General features: G+C 38.2%; 1 protein-coding gene across 1 annotated transcript in view; it reads right to left on the bottom strand.

Annotated features, from left to right (window-relative positions):
- The window catches only part of LATS1 (large tumor suppressor kinase 1), a 53,010-nt gene that overhangs the window by 19,871 nt on the left and 16,058 nt on the right, over positions 1-17,081 (bottom strand). The window contains exons 2-3 of the mRNA XM_080806298.1: positions 9,822-10,309; positions 3,953-4,100 (exon numbers count right to left, since the gene is read on the bottom strand). Coding sequence (XP_080662424.1) covers positions 3,953-4,100; positions 9,822-10,163 — 490 coding nt within the window. The 5' untranslated portion in view covers positions 10,164-10,309. The remainder of the gene's footprint in view (positions 1-3,952; positions 4,101-9,821; positions 10,310-17,081) is intronic.

Raw genomic sequence — 17,081 nt, 5'->3', positions numbered from 1 at the left:
CTCCCCTCATTTCTATTCATTCCTTAATTTTTTTATTGAGCATCTAGGCAATCCAAGTACAGTGATGAACAAATATCCATGGCCCCATGGAACCTCCATTCTTGGGGGAGAAGACTGCCAATAAGCAAGTAAATAAAGAAACAAGGTGGGGTGCCTGGGTGGCTCAGTGGGTTAAGCCTCTGCCTTCAGCTCAGGTCATGATCTCAGGGTCCTGGGATCGAGCCCCGCATCAGGCTCTCTGCTCATCAGGGAGCCTGCTTCTCCTTCTCTCTCTCTGCCTGCCTGCCTCTCTGCCTACTTGTGATCTCTGTCAAATAAATAAATAAAATCTTAAAAAAAAAAAAAAGGAAACAAGGTAACAGCTGGGTATGATAAATCCTATGAAGGAACCATAAATGGTGTCAAAATGGTAGAAAGTAACAGAGAGACAGAAGGCATGAGATTCAGTGTCAGAAAAGGCTCCACCAAGGAGATGACGTATGATCTAAGACTAGCCAAAGGTCCTGAGATGGGAACTTGCTATTTTCCAAGAATGAAAAGAAATGCAGTATGGCTGGAGAGCAGTAAATGAGGGGAAGTGGGGTACTGGAGGAAGTCTGTTAGCAGCAAAGTCATCAAGAGGAGTCTGGAAGGAATGAAAAGCCACAAACAGCAGAGCAGGAATATGCCCTGATGAAGGATTTAAATCACCCTTTCAGCAGTATTCTGTCCCCGCCTTACCTAGCTTATTTTGTACTTGTTTAGTAGAACTTTAGTCACAGATGATTCCAGCTATCTTTTTTTTTCATGCCTGCTGGAAAAGGTGATGTAAACTGCATATTTATTCCACCATAAATTCAATGATCGGCATCATCAAATGGCTTCAGCACTGCCAGGAAATCCTACCGTTTCTTTTGGTCTCCATTACAACTCTCTCTAGTCCTGGATCTCCTCAAATTGCCTGTCCCATTCCTCACACACCACTCTCAGCGGGTGACCTGATTTTCCACTTTGGAGAAAACTGAAGGCATCAGAAAGAACTCCCTTATCTTGTTTGTTCCTGTTAGAGCAAAATAGTTGATTCCTCTTCCTCTAAGTCTAATAATCTCTCATCCTACCCTTTGGATCCTTTCTTTTCATGGTTTCTCAGGAACTTTACTTGATCCTTTTCTCTTGAGTATTTAATTTCTTTCTTTTACCTGGAGTTTTGCAATTATCTTTTAAACATGCTTAAGTCTTTACTATTAAAACAAACAAACCAGCCTCTCCCTCCATTCTCATATGGAGCACTACCTTAAAATGTTGTTACTAGTCCACTGTAAGTACGGAAGTGGACAACAAAAACTTTGAAACTTTTACAGAAATCTAACAGTGAAATTTTAGGTCTGTTAAATATAATAATAAAATATCTGTACTTATATATGTCATTTTAAATTTAAATTTAAATTAAATTTTGGAATAATTCATCATTATTTTATAAGATTAGGGCCCTCCCTAAATGACCTTATTTAACCTTAACTGCCTTCTTAAAGACCCTGTCTACAAATACAGCCAAATTCTGAGGTTTTAGGAATTAGGACTTCCTGAATTTGGTGGGACACAATTCAGCCCATAACACATGTGGTAACTTGTTTCTGTTCAGTCATGGGAGCATAATTCAAATTAGAGTGGGCTGAGGAATAAATGGATATGAGGTAAAGAATTCATGTATAAACAACACTTTGAGAAGTTTTTCTATGAGGGTACAGTGATGACATTAGCAAGAATATGCTTCTTATATGGTGAAGATCTTTTATTTTTTTAAATTTCCAACTCATCACAGATTAGTAATTTTATAACATACACACCTTGGCTTTCAAAACACTGTTCTTTTATTTCCTTCTTCTTCAGCTAATTCTTCTATCTTTGCAGGCTTATCCTCTCCTGCCAGCTACTAAGTAATAGGCTTGGTTCTAGGCCATCTTGTCATTTTGGTCTACATTATCTCTCTCAATGATCTATTTCATACACAAGGCTAACTGTATATATATCCAGCTCCCTACCTGACATCTTCTTTTGGATAACTCAATGAACCTAACTCAACCTGATGTCAAAAACCAGACTTATCTTTTCCCACCAAATCCCATTCCCTCTTAGCATGCACTTTTATAATGTGGGGGATCACCACACTGCATCTATATTTCTGCACCAGAAGCCTAAGAGTCATTCCTCTCCATTATCACCCCTTGTACGTTATCTATCACCACATCCTTGACTTTACCCCTCTCATCTCCCTTAATTCACTCACTCTTCTCCACTGCCCTCCTGCAGTCTAAATAACCTTCATTTCCTGAGAACTACTGTATCTCTTACCCAGTCTATCCTGATACCCAACCCCCAATCAATTCTTATCCACTGCAGCCATCTTTTTGAAACACAAATCTAATCATATCATTACCCTGCTTGAAGTTTCCATAACTTCCTGCTGCTCTTAGGATAAGATCAACAGACAGTTCTGCACTGTCAGGCCCTATCAATTTCTCCAGTCCTGTTGCATACTCTTGTTTTCAGTGTCCCAGCCACTTTCAGTTCTTCTAGTGTAGCAACAGAACTTGCCAAACAGGCCATGCATAGGGACACCCTTCCTTACTAAACCCTTCCCATTAACCTTAGTCTTTCTTCAGCTATCAGCTCTACTATCAGTTTCATAGGAAGGTCTGATCTCCTTGATTGGGTCAAAAAACCCTATATGATAGGAGTCCCAGTACTCTATAACTCACCCCACTTCATTCACATGTATGTAGCTGTAATCCTACATGTATTCATTTGTGAGAGGGTTTGATTTCCCTTACAAGAATGTCAGCTCTACAAAATGGCAAGAATTTTATACCCAACGCTGAGCAAATGGCCTGAAACAGTAGTGGACAATAAAATTGTGCTGAATGAAAAGAAGAATGAATACATAAGGCCTCTTACAATCAATAAAAAAGGATGAACACAAGATTAACAAAGAATAAAAAGCCAACTCAAAAATAACCAATAAATAATAAAAATAACTGATAACCAAATATTTACTACGAGTGATCAAAGAAATGTGTATAAAATGAGAGAGTATTTCCACAGCCATTAAATATACAAAAATCATAATATCTAGGATTTACAATTATAGGCATTCATATATTAAACTGATTAGGAGAATATAAATTGGGAATACCTTTCTAAAAAGCAATAGCTAAGAAAAACCTTAAATTTCTGCAACACTTTGAAAATGAAAATTTCCTTTACAAAATCATCAGGAATGTATAAAGATTTAGGTACAAAAGGATTTACTGTAGTGCTGTCTACAACAGCAAAAAAAGGAAACAAGGCAAATATCAAAAAATGAGAGACTGGTCACATAAAGTATGTGATAAATCTAACTAAATGTAGTTACTAAAATTATTTTGTAGACCATTTAATAATAAGGAAAGGTATGCACAATATATTAAGTGAATCAAGTAGGTTTTACTATGACTCCATTTTTTGCTTAAATAGTAGGAATCAAAATACACACATGTAAACCCACTCAGGTTTTCCACAGGAAAAAAGAGGAAAAAAACACACCAAAATCTTATAGGTATTAATAGTGGTGTCTTCTTTTTCCTTACTTACTTTCTAAATATTCTGTGAAAAACACCTTTCACTCTTATAATAAAACAAGATTATAAAAACAAAAAAATAGTTTGAATACGATATCTGTGGTAAAAAAGAAATATTTCAGCTTCAGTATAACCAATCAAGAAGTTTTCAACCTCGGTGGCTGCTTATCAGAATTACTTATGAAACTTTAAGGGCCTCATCCTCAAATTCATTTCAGTGTAACACTATCATGCTATTACCCTGATGAGACTATCACTTACTGTGATGCTTTTAACATTTCTAAGACTAAAGAGTTGACATACATAAATATTTTAAAACGATAAGAAACGAGAAAAAAATTGTTTGATTAAATCACCTGGTTTCAAGCTGGCATTGATAGGTCTGGCAGCTGCTGCAGCCATCTGTTCCCGGCGAGGATCTTGGTAACTCATTTTACTAATGAATTCAATTGCTGCCTCTATACTTCTGTTATTAGTTTTCTGAAGAGCTTGTATAACCATATCCTGTTAAGAAGTTTAAAAAAAAGAAACAAAGTTTAAATCTTATAATTAATTAGGAGAGAAAGAGCACTATGAGCTTCACTAGAGAACTTCTTAAGGGCCCCAAACCACAATATTAAGTTCCTGCTTGTAAAACTACTATAAACATCCATATAATCTCAAACTGAAAAAGAAAGCAAATCCTCAAATTCTTCAAAAAATTCTTTAATATTTTCACCTTTATGTAACATATCACTTTTTTTTTTTTAAGATTTTATTATTTGATAGAGAGAGAAATCACAAGTAGGAGGCAGGCAGAGAGAGTGGGGGGTAAGCAGGTTCCCTGCTGAGCAGAAAGCCCAATGCGGGGCTCGATACCAGGACTCTGAGATCATGACCTGAGCCGAAGGCAGAGGCTTAACCCACTGAGCCAACCAGGCACCCCAAATATCACTATTTTCTTACAGGATTAACTTCTGGGGACAATCATAACAAAACTAATTATTTCTCATTCTTGATTTTATCCTTATACAAAGAGACTATCAGCCACTCTTTTGTATCATTAAAACATTTTAAAAATACCTTTGTCACTGTGTTTACTAGTAAAAGAGCTATGTAATTCTGATTTCTAGCCTCTCAGAGCTTACATTTTCAGAGAACCTTATTTTCAAGGACATAAATCTAAGTCAAATGGTATAAGAAGAACACTATATATGATTATGTGATGAAGACTTGACGTGAAGTGGCACGATGGAAAAGCAGTCTGGCATCAAACAGAAGTGAGTTTGAGTTCTATTACTATGCTTTTGTTTTTTTTTAAAGGTTTTATTTATTTATTTGACAGACAGAGATCACAAGTAGGCAGAGAGGCAGACAGAGAGAGAGGAGGAAGCAGGCTCCCTGCTGAGCAGAGAACCCGATGCGGGGCTTGATCTCAGGACCCTGGGATCACGACCTGAGCCGAAGGCAGAGGCTTTAACCCACTGAGCCACCCAGGCGTCCCTATGCTTTTGTTTTTTTATGCTTAGAAGCAAAAATACACTCCAGTGACTGCAGATTTATTTACATGCCCCCCCTTAAGAAATATGTAAACGCTGGCAGAGTATTTAATATTTTATTTATTTATTTTTATTAACATATAATGTATCATTTGCTTCAGGGGTACAGGTCTGTGAATCATCAGTCTTACACAATTCACAGCACTCACCATAGTACATACCCTCCCAATGTCTATCACCCAGCCACCCCACCCCTCCTACCTGCCCCCGTCCAGCAACCCTCAGTTTGTTCCTTGAGATTAAGAGTCTCTTACGGTTTGTCTCCCTCCCTGGTCCCATCTTGTTTCTTTTTAGATTATTTAATATTTTAAAGCTCAATTTCTTCATCTGCAATAGATTCACATAATTGATATGAGGCCTCAATAAGAAAACATGTAAAAGCACATAAGCACAGTGCCTAGAGATTAGATGTGGGTTGTCCTCCTGCTCTGCTCCTTTAAATGTAAACATAAATCATAAAAACATACAGGACACATATGGATAGGCTTTTTTCAAAAGAGAAGCACCTATTTACTTGCCTAGAGGAACTGGTATTGAAATCAAACAATATTTTAAAATGGAAATGGAACAGTAAGATCAGTGGGTGAACAGGCTACTGACAGATGATCCTCCACTGAAATGACTAGGGTGAGACCAACCAAAAAAAAAAGGTTATGGCAGGGGCACCTGGGTGGCTCAGTTGGTTGAGCTCCTGCCTCTGGCTCAGGTCAAGATCCCAGGGTCCTGGGATCCAGCCCTGTGTTGGCAGGTTCCTTCAGCGAGGAATCTTTCTCCCTCTACTTCTCCCTTTGTCCCTCCCCTCTGCTTGTGCTCTCTCTCGCTCTCTCAAATAAATAAATAAAATCTTAAAAAAAAAAAAAAAAGTAAAGGTTGTGGCAGAGACATGTTGCCTATTCAAGATCCATTCTCCCTTTCCTAGAAAAAGTTACGATTTTGTTGACAGAATTCTTCCTTATAGCTACAGTGGCCACATGACAATTCTGACAAGGAAACAAAAGCAAGGGTTTCTGGAAAAATGCTGCTATCCCTGCTTAAGCATGTAACCTGTTTCCCAGATGATAGATCTGACATCTGTGCTACAGCATGATGCCACAAAGAAGAAACATTCAAGAAATTCATAAAAGTCTTAGGTTCTAACATCTTTAAGGGAGTGGACCAATGCTAGCTATATAAACTAAGTCACTACTTTGTTTAAAGCATCATTCTTTGGATTTTTGCTAAAAGCAACCACACTCAATCCTTAACAGACACAATAGGACAGTGTGATCACATTTTATGCCAACCAGATTTCTGCAAGTTTGCAGTGAGATACAAAAGAATTAATAAGTCTCACTTTATGTGCAAATTTAAAATAATTCAAATCACTCCAAATTAAAATTCAACAGGGAGTACTTACGTTTAAACCTGATTAAGCCAAAAGAACTGTATTTATGCTACTATCACACAGCAGTGTCATCTCACTTGGTACCCACCATCCTTTTTCAATATTGTGGGAACCATATTTTTGTTAAATGCACTAGAATTTCAGTTGGTGATTAATATGCTGGTTTTTATTTTTGAATAATTATTGCTGTATGTTAGAATTTTTTTGCATCTGTTAATACATCTATTAAAATTCTGTAAGTGGTGGTGTTGGTCCCAGTGTAAAAAAGAGGACCCTTGGGGCACCTGGGTGGCCCGGTGGGTTAAATCGTCTGCCTTCGGCTCAGGTCATGATTCCAGGGTCCTGGGATTGAGCCCTGCATCAGGTTCTCTACTCAGCGGGGAGCCTGCTTTCCCTTCTCTCTCTCTCTCTCTCTGTCTCTGCCTGCCTCTCTGCCTGCTTGTGATCTCTGTCTGCCAAAAAAAAAAAAAAAAAAAAAGACACTTAAATCAGTAACTTTAGAATACAAGTCTAATGTGGTAAGAAAACATTGTGTCCACATTACTATGGTTTTTTCCCATGCTTAGCAGCAAAAATATACTCCAGTGACTGTAGATTTATGTGCCCCAAGAACACATCAATTCTGTTTAATATTTATTCCTACAAAGAAACTAATCTTGAAATACTTGAGGTTTTAATTTTACAGAGCACTGTAAACATTCTCAAAAAACTGCAACTGCCTTGAACCTGAATAGCTAAAGGAATAGATAGGGTTTATGAAATGATAAAATAATTAAGTGAAAACTGGATAAAAATTTTATTCTTTTAAATTTTTTTTAAAAGATCTATTTATTTGAGAGTGAGCAAGCAAGCAAGCATGCGGGGGGACTGGGGGAGAGGGAAAGAGAAACCCAAGCCGACTCAACAGAGTGCAGAACTTGAGGAGGGCTCGATCTCACTCCCCTGAAATCAAGACCTGAGTTGAAGCCAAGAATTGGACACTTAATCGAATGACCCACCCAGGCATTCCTGGATAAAAATTTTAAACTACCAAGTTAGGATTTTTAAAAAATCCTGCAATATAATGAAAAGCTACCAGAATGAGCCATTCAAGGAGGTAGCAGAAGTAAGTTGTCATATTCTTTATGTCACTGTAGGGATAAATAATACCTTTACTTCATTCTTTGGACAAATGAGAATTGATAAATGTCTAAATGCTTTTAGTAAAGCAACCTTGCTTAACCTTGTTATAAGGTGACAACTGTGAAATGTGTGATTGTAATAATGCTAACATATCTTTGTAATGTGAAGCAATTACTGTTATTATTTCCAAAAGATAAAGAATAGGCCACTGACCTAAGTGAAGTTAGTCAGAGAAAGACTAATACTATATGATTTCACATACATGTGCTGAAGGCAGATGCTAATAGACTGAGCCACTCAGGTGCCATGATTCATTCCTTTCTTTATTCTCTGCCTTCTGGCTAAGAGATGAGGAAGAAAGTACTCGGCAGAAACTCTATGTGAAGCCATTTCCTTAATCCTCCAACTACTAACCAGGAAAACAACACAGGCCCTCTCCTCTTTTCTCTCCATATATTTTCAGGAACAAATCCAATTATTTTTAGAACACTTAGCATAAACATGATAGGAAATAATAGTAATCAAATGGATGAACAGGGTACACCAGAAAGACTCAACTTTTTTCTCTACAGTTTGGTTGAAATCTTCCTTTTCAAATCCTTTACTATAATGCATATTTAAGTCATCAATTTTAACTGCAGAAATCTCTGAAAATGTGGTCATCAAAATATTAGCGATAATGAAAGAATTTTAAAGGTAATTCTTTATGTAGTAGAGCTAAAGATAATTTTCATTGTTTTCTTTACCCTTTAACAGGAAATAATTTTTTTAAAAAAATTTTATTTATTTATATGAGAGAGAGATAGTAAGATAGTACATAAGAGGGGAGAAGGTCAGAGGGAGAAGGAGACTCCTCACAGAGCTGGGAGACAGAGGAGATACTCCATCCTGGGACTCCAGGACCATGACCTGAGCTGAAGGCAGTGGCTCAACCAACTGAGCCACCCAGGTACCCCTGAAATAGGTTTTTGTTTTTTTTTTTAAAGATTTTATTTATTTGACAGACAGAGATCACAAGTAGGCAGAGAGGCAGGCAGAGAGAGAGGAAGGCAAGCAGGCTCCCCGCTGAGCAGAGAGCCCGACGCGGGGCTCAATCCCAGGACCCTGGGATCATGACCTGAGCTGAAGGCAGAGGCTTTAACCCACTGAGCCACCCAGGTGCCCCTGAAATAGGTATTTTTATAAGCACAAAAAAAGTTACTATAATTTCAAAGGAGAACTTAATTAACACGTGCTCATTCACATTTAGTTACATTTTCCATGGCAATTGGTAACCAAAATGATTTCTGCCACCTAAAATATTCAGAGAAAGTATGTTATCATGGAAAAAAAAAAAGTTATAATCCAAACATCAGATTATAGATCTAAACATATATGACTGTAAACATATATATGTGCTATGAAAAACTTTCAATGTGAATTCTAAGGGTAAATATTAAAGATTTGGCATAATTAACATGAAATGAAATTTCATCAAAATAAAACTTCAAAATTCTAGCAGATTCAGATCGCTTCTCAGCCTTTTGGCTAAGATCAAGTGTGAATTTGAGATTTGGGCCTGAGAATGATGTGAACATAGCTACTTTATGAAATCCTGATTCTACTTCCTTTTTTTTTTTTTTAAAGATTCTATTTATTTATTTGACAGAGAGAGATCACAAGTAGGCAGAGAGGCAGGCAGAGAGAGAGGGAAGCAGGATCCCTGCTGAGCAGAGAGCCCGATGCGGAACTCGATCCCAGGACCCTGAGATCACGACCTGAGCCGAAGGCAGCGGCTTAACCCACTGAGCCACTCAGGCGCCCCTCTACTTCTTTCTCTGTAGTATGAACTTAAACTTCATAAACTGTCATTTCCACACAGCCACTAGGCTCTCCAGAGCTCCTACTGCACTCAGAGACCTACTCTGTCCTCCCCTGCAGCTTTCCTCGACTGCACTTCCATCTGACTTCATGACTTGACCTTTTAAATCCCAGAAACCACAGAGAAAAACTAAAGAAATAACTAATTATTTTGTTTCACTAGTTAATGGAATTGTAGACATTCTTTGCTGATTATAATATACAAATTTGTATACACAGTTAAATTCTCTCAAAGGAAACATTTCGGTAGGAGATCACCAAAATAGTCTTACATAGTGTCAGGTAAGAAAAATCCTTTCTTTTGTCTTTCAAAATTCCTACCTCATCAAATCCAGCAGCTTGCAAGTCTTGCAGCATTTGTGGATTAACTTCTGAAGAACTCCGACTTGTTTCATTTGCAAATGGTTGTAGAGAGTTTCGAATTTCCAGCAAAGCTTTATGATGTGTCCCAAATTTGGGTGGATTTCTGACTTGTCGAGGATCTTCAGTTGATGTTTTATTCATGTTATGCTCAGCCTTAGCAGCATCCGACGGTTTGGATAAATTCCTAAGAGATTCCCGAATTTCTTGCAACATTTGCCGGCTACTGCCAGTGTAGTTACTGGCAGGAAAGGTCTTAGGCCTCATTTGTCTATATCCTTCTGGCTTTTCACTCCTCTTCATGAAAACATCTATATTTATAACCCACACAAAGGACTTCTGTAAGAACTACTTGACCGATCCAGAACTTTCTCTTGAGCAAGACTGAAAAAGATCCTTTGCAGAAGTCCCCAGGAATGCTGAAATTCTTTACAATCAAATTATTAACCCTATAAAAGAAAAAAATAAAGCTATAAAGTGATTAACTGATAAAGCAGTACCATGTGTTTGGGGGAAAATATACACTGATTTAGTAGAGACCTGGGTTATAGTTCTGGCTCCACTAAGGATTACTGTACAGAGAGGAAAATTAGTTAACCTCTCTGTGCCTATTTCCTAATTTATAAAATTATAAAATATAATTTTGGGAGCGCTTAGTAAACAGGGGTGCCTTGCAACTCTTGATCTCAGGGTCGTGAGTTCAAGCCCCATGTTGGGTATAGAGATTACATTTTATTTTATTTTTATTTATTTTTAAAAGATTTTATTTATTCATTTGACAGACAGAGATCACAAGTAGGCAGAAAGAGAGAGGAGGAAGCAGGCTCCCTGCTGAGCAGAGAGCCCAATGTGGGGCTCGATCCCAGAACCCTGGGATCATGACCTGAGCTGAAGGCAGAGGATTAACCCACTGAGCGACCCAGGCGCTCCGAGATTACATTTTAAATAAATTTAAAAACTTAAAGAAAAAAAGAGTGTTTAGTAAGCATATAAAGTATATACAGATACAAGGGATTAGTAAGTGAATGATACAATGGATAGCCTCTCATCAACCTCACCCTGAAGCTCCAATTCTAGATTTTAAAATCAGACTCTGGGGCATCAGGGTGGCACAGCTGGTTACGCATTTGACTCTTGGTTTCAGGCTTGGGTTGTGACATCAGGGTTGTAAGATCAAGCCCTGCACGGGGTCCATGCTCAGCACACGGTCTGCTTGTGATTCTCTTTCTCTTTCTCCCTCTGCCCCTCCCACTCTTGCTTTCTTTCTCCAAATAAATAAATAAATCTTTTTTTTCAAGATTTTATTAAAAAAAAAAAAGATTTTTATTTATTTATTTGACAGAGAGAGAGGAAGAGACAGAGAGAGACTGTACACATGAGCCGGGGCAGAGGGAGAGGGAGAAGCAGGCTCCCCACTGAGCAAGGAGCCTGATGTGGGACTCGATTCCAGGACCCTGGGCTCATGACCTGAGCTGAAGGCAGTGGCTTAACAACTGAGCCACCCAGGCACCCCTAAACAAATAAATCTAAAATAAAATAAAATAAGACTTCAAGATTTCTTTAGAAGAAAGGATTGTTGCTTTAAAAAGGTTTTAAACCACTAGTCCAGAAGATACCTTTATGCTTCAAAAACAAATGCTGGAGCTTATTTCACCAACTGTGGACTGGGACTCTAGAGACAGTAAGTTTATTAATGACAGGATAGGGAAAGGATGTCTGTGGACAAATTGTCTTATTCCTCACTTAATGCATGAATGTCTTCTAAAACACACTAGAATTTGCAAAGATGTGGATGAAACTAGAGGGTATTATGCTAAAGCGAATTAAGTCAATCAGAGAAAGACAATTATATGATCTCACTGATATGACTAATTTAAGAAACAAAACAGAGGATCATACGGGAAGAGAGGAAAAATTAAAACAAGATGAAACCAGAGAGGGAGACAAACCATAAGAGACTCTTAATCATAGGAAACAAACTGAGGTTGCTGGAGGGGAAGAGGGCTGGAGGGATGGGGGAAATGGGTGATGGACATTAAGGAGGGCATGTGATGTAATAAGCCCTGGGTATTATATAAAACTGATGAATCACAGGCCTGTACCTCTGAAACCAATAATACATTGTATGTTAATTAACTGAATTTAAATTTAAAAAAATAAACTGGGAAAAAAATTAAAAAAAAATAAAACATACTAGAAGAACAGTCATGTAAAGTCTACTTAAGTATCTTCACTGATAGGGAAAGCACTAATGCAAGAAAGCCATTCATTCCATCTGTGACATGCAGTAAGCGTTAAAGATTTTTCTTTCCAGGGAGCATCATGAAATCCCACTCAGTACATTGAGAGCCTGTTATGGGCTGGTACTAAACAACTTTGTCTAAATCCTTATTTAGCCATCTTAACAGCTCTGTGAAGGTTTACTATCTCTGCTTTGTATATGAGGAAACAGGTTCAGAGAGTTTGAGTAAAACAGTTTCTACGTGGTACCACTGGGATGTGAAACATTGCTAATTATCATCTAGTAGGAGCCTATTTCTATTCTTATATATTTTTAAGTAATCTGTACACCCAATGTGGGGCTCAAACTTACAACCCCAAGATCAAGAGTCCACGTGCTCTGGGCGCCTGGGTGGCTCAGTCAGTTAAGCATCTGACTCTTGATTTCGGCTCACATCATGATCTCTCAGGGTCGTGAGGTGGAGCCCGGTGTTCAGCTCTGCGCTGGGCATGGAGCCTGGTTGGGATTCTCTCCCTCTCCCTCCCTCCCCTTCCCTGTACCCACATGCTCTCTCTTCCTCTATTACAAAAAAAAAAAAAAAAAAAAAAAAAGTCACACGCTCTATACAGCCAGTCAGGTGCCCATTTCTATTCTTATAAAAGTAATAATCATTCATGTTACATAAAAAGGACTACAGGCAAATATATGTACATCCTCCTACTCAGCCTTATGTTACCTCCTCAATAACTCTCAATGACTGGTCACCTAATTATCCAGTTTTATTTTCTTAATAGTACTTATTACTATCTAAAACTATTGTACTTGTTTAGTTGTTAACTGTCTATCTTCCCTCACTGACAATAAAAGCTCTATGAGAGCGGCACCTGGGTGGCTCAGTGGGTTAGGCATCTGCCTTCAGCTCGGGTCATGATCTCAGGGTCCTGGGATTGAGCCCCGCATCGGGCTCTCTGCTCAGCAGGGAGCCTGCTTCCCTGCTCTCTCTGCCTGCCTCTCTGCCTACTTGTGATCTGTCAAATAAATAAACAAAATCTTAAAAAAAAAGTTCTATGAGAGCTTTTTTCTGTACCATAATCACTGTTCAGTGTTATCAGAGACTGACATAATGAGCGCTCAATGTATGTATATGTTGATAAATGAAATACACGTGTCTCCTATGCATCCCTAGTTCCTTAAATTATTTATTAATTTACTTTAAAGATTTTATTTATTTATTTGACAGACAGAGACACAGCTAGAGAGGGAACACAAGCTGGAGGAGTGAGAAGGCGAGAGGCAGGCTTCCCACTGAGCAGAGAGCCGGATGCAGGGCTAGATTCCAGGACCTGGGATCATGACCCGAGCCGAAGGCAGACGCTTAACCACTGAGCCACCCAGCCTCCCTAAATATTTATTTATTAGAAAGAGAGAGAGCAAGCATGAGTTGGGGAGGGGCAGAGGTAGACAGATAGGAAGAGAATATGAAGCAGACTCCCCACTGAGTGTGGAGCCCTGTGGCGAAGGGGTGGGAAGGGGGAGCCAAAAACAAGAGTCAGATGCTTAACTGATGGATGCACCCCTAAGTTCCCTAATTCTAGCCATGCTCTTCTGGATAATGCTCTAGTTTGTCATAATCCTAGAGGTGCCAGAAAGTAATGGAAAAACAAAAAATTATTCAAGTACCTGTTCTGTTAATTTAAGCAATGTGAACTTGGCTTATTTATTTCTCTCAAAAACTGTCTCCTGAGACATAAAATGGTTGGAATAACAAGGTTTACTTTAAGGCTTGAATAAAGATTATGAGGAAGAATGCAATACAACTAAAGGAACACAAGGGTTCTAAAGGAACACAAGGGTTCAAAGATGAAGGATGCTGCTTGCAACACCATTTGTAACGGCAAAACATGGTATCAATCTAGATGCTCATCAGTAATTGTTTGAGCAATTGACAGTACATCTACATGTATGAAGCAGATGTAAAAAGAATGATGCAATTCTATCTAAATATACTGACAAGAATAGACACCCAGAACACTTTTTTTTTTAACAGACTTTATTTATTTACTTGACACAAAGTGAGAGAGAGAACATAAGCACGGGGAGTAGCAGAGAGAGAGAGAGAGAGAGAGAGAGAGAGAGGGAGAGAGGGAGAGAGGGAGACGCAGGCTCTGCACTGAGCAGGGAGTTCAACAGGGGGCTCAATCCCAGGATCCCAAGATCATGACCTGAGCCAAAGGCAGACGCTTAAATGACTGAGCCACCCAGGTGCCCCCTCATAACACATTCCTAATTAAAAAGGGCAAGTTTTATTTTTTTTAATTTTTTTTAAAGATTATTTATTTATTTGACACAGAGAGAGAAATCACAAGTAGGCAGAGAGGCAGGCAGAGAGAGAGGAGGAAGCAGGCTTCCTGCCAAGCAGAGAGCCCGATGCGGGGCTCGATCCCAGGACCCCGAGATCATGACCCAGGCCGAAGGCAGAGGCTTAACCCGCTGAGCCACCCAGGTGCCCCCAAAAGGGCAAGTTTTAAAACACTACAGGTAAAATAAAGCCATTTTCTATTTTAAAATTAGATCATTATTATGGCTGTATAGCTCTGGCCAACAACCACTGAACTGTATACTTTAAACGAGTACATTTTTATGGTAAATAAATTATATCTTAGAGCTGTTAAAAATAAACACTTCTGGGGGCTTCTGGGGGGCTCAGTCGGTTAAGCATACAACTCTTAATTTCGGCTCAGGTCTCAATCTCAGGGTTGTAAGATTGAGCCCCATGTCAGGCTCTGTGCTGGGCATGGAACCTGCTTAAGATTCTCTCTCCCTCTCCCTTTGCTCCGTTCCACCACTCTCCCTTCTCACAAACAAACAAAAAAACCCACAAAGAAAAAAATATGCTTTATTTTTAAAAATTACAGTTATGGATGTTAATTATACATACACATAAAAAACTATTTGCAGTAGGCCTGAAAAAGGATGAAGTCCTGAAACAGACCATCAGAGCAGTTTCCTGGTGACTCAATAATCAGTAAGTACTTCTGTGGTACAGTTCTTATTTAGTTATGATCGATCCACTTCTACTTAACAAGAAGACCACATTTCTCCATTTTTAAAAACAAAAATGAACTCTGTTACAGTGTTGCTGAAAATCACACATATTCTGTCTACAACATAACCCAATCTACTGATAATTACTTCATAAATGAAATTAAGATGGACACATCTTATGCTTTTATGAAGAAAGCTGGCCCCAAATGATAAACAGTTTTTCCCTAAGCCTTCCAAAAATATTAATAGCTTACTAATGAAATAGTTTACATTTCACATTTAGCTCACCAGTCTAAAATTTACAGAATTCCCCTTCTTGCCCTTCCTGAAAGTGAAAATATCTTCCATTTCCTGTTCTCAACCTATCATTTTTCTGCAATCAAGGATTAACAACAGTGGTTATCCAATGTCATATTTAGTTCTCTCAATATCTGCATTACATTTCATTCATAGCATCTAAGCATTTCATTAATACATCACTTATTTTGGGTTTCAATTCCAAGTTCAGTATCATTTTACTATTATTATTTTACCATTTCCAAAATCATTCTCCTTGATAGAGAGTAACAAATAACAAATAAACATAAAAAAATAATAAAAATAATAAAATAACAACAAAAAATAACAAAATAATCATAATTTGCCTTTCTCTGTCAATATACAACTTTTGCTCCCATCCCTAACACAGAGCCTGGTAAACAGAAAGCTGTGCAAAAATATCTGTTGAACTAATAAATGCAAGTGATTTGTCCCTTCTTTTTACTCTTAAAAAACTATAATCTTAGTTTTTTCTAATTATACAAAAATGTATCCTCATTGAAAAACTTTAATATTATATAATATAAAGTAGAAGTCCCTCATCATTCACCTCCTTCAACAGTAAGAATCACTATAGCAGGCTGAATGATGGCATCCTAAAAAATATCTACTTCCTAATCCTTAGAATCTGTAAATGTTATCTTATTTGGAAATAGGGGCTTTGCAGATGTCATTAAGGATTTTGAGATGGAGAGATTATCATGGATTATTCAGGTAAGCAGTACACACAATTCTAAGTGTTCTTCTGAGAAGAAGGGTGAGGGAGATCAGATACACACAGAAGCGGAAGAGGCAGTGTGTCTGAGGGGACAGAGAGTGTAGTGAAGTCGTCAGAAGCCAAGGAAAGCTGGCAGCCAAAATGGCAAGGAACGGATTTTCTCCTAGAGCTTCTTGGCGGAAGAGTGGCCTTGTCAATACCTTGATTGTGGGTGAGTGATACTGAATTTGGATTTCTGGCCTCCAGAACTGTAAGAGAATAAATGTATGCTTTTTAAGACCTCATTTGTAGTGATTTGCCAGGTAAGCCACAAGAAACTAATACAATCACTATCTATATGGCATATTTGAGACATTTTTCCTAAAGATACACAAATGGACAACGGATACATGAAAAAATGCTCAACATCACTAATCATCGGGGAAATACAAACCAAAACCACAATGAGCTATCACCATATACCTGTCAGAATAGCTACAATCAAAAAACAAGAAATAACAAGTGTAGATGAGGATGTGGGAAAAAGGAACCTTTGTATACTGTTGGTGGAAATGTAAATTGGTGCAACCACAGGAGAAAATAGTATGGATATTCCTCAGAAAATAAAAAATAGAAATACCATACAACCCAGTAGTTCCATTACGAAATATTTACCCAACGAAAATAAGAACCCTAATTTAAAAAGATATATGCATCCCAATGTTTACTGCAGCATTAGTTATCAGAGCCAAGATATGGAAGCAACCTAGATGTCCAAGGACAGATGAATGGATAAGGATGATGTGGCGTTTATAGATACAATGTTAATATTACTCAGCCATAAAAAAGAATGAGACGGGGGGCACCTGGGTGGCTCAGTGGGGTAAGGGTCTGCCTTTGGCTCAAGTTATGATCCCAGGGTCCTGGGATCAAGCCCCAT

The sequence above is a fragment of the Martes martes genome (assembly GCF_963455335.1).
Source record: "Martes martes genome assembly, chromosome: 6".
Classification (NCBI taxonomy): domain Eukaryota; kingdom Metazoa; phylum Chordata; class Mammalia; order Carnivora; family Mustelidae; genus Martes; species Martes martes.
Note: the sequence above shows the minus strand (reverse complement) of the source record. Positions and strands in the feature narration are given on the sequence as shown.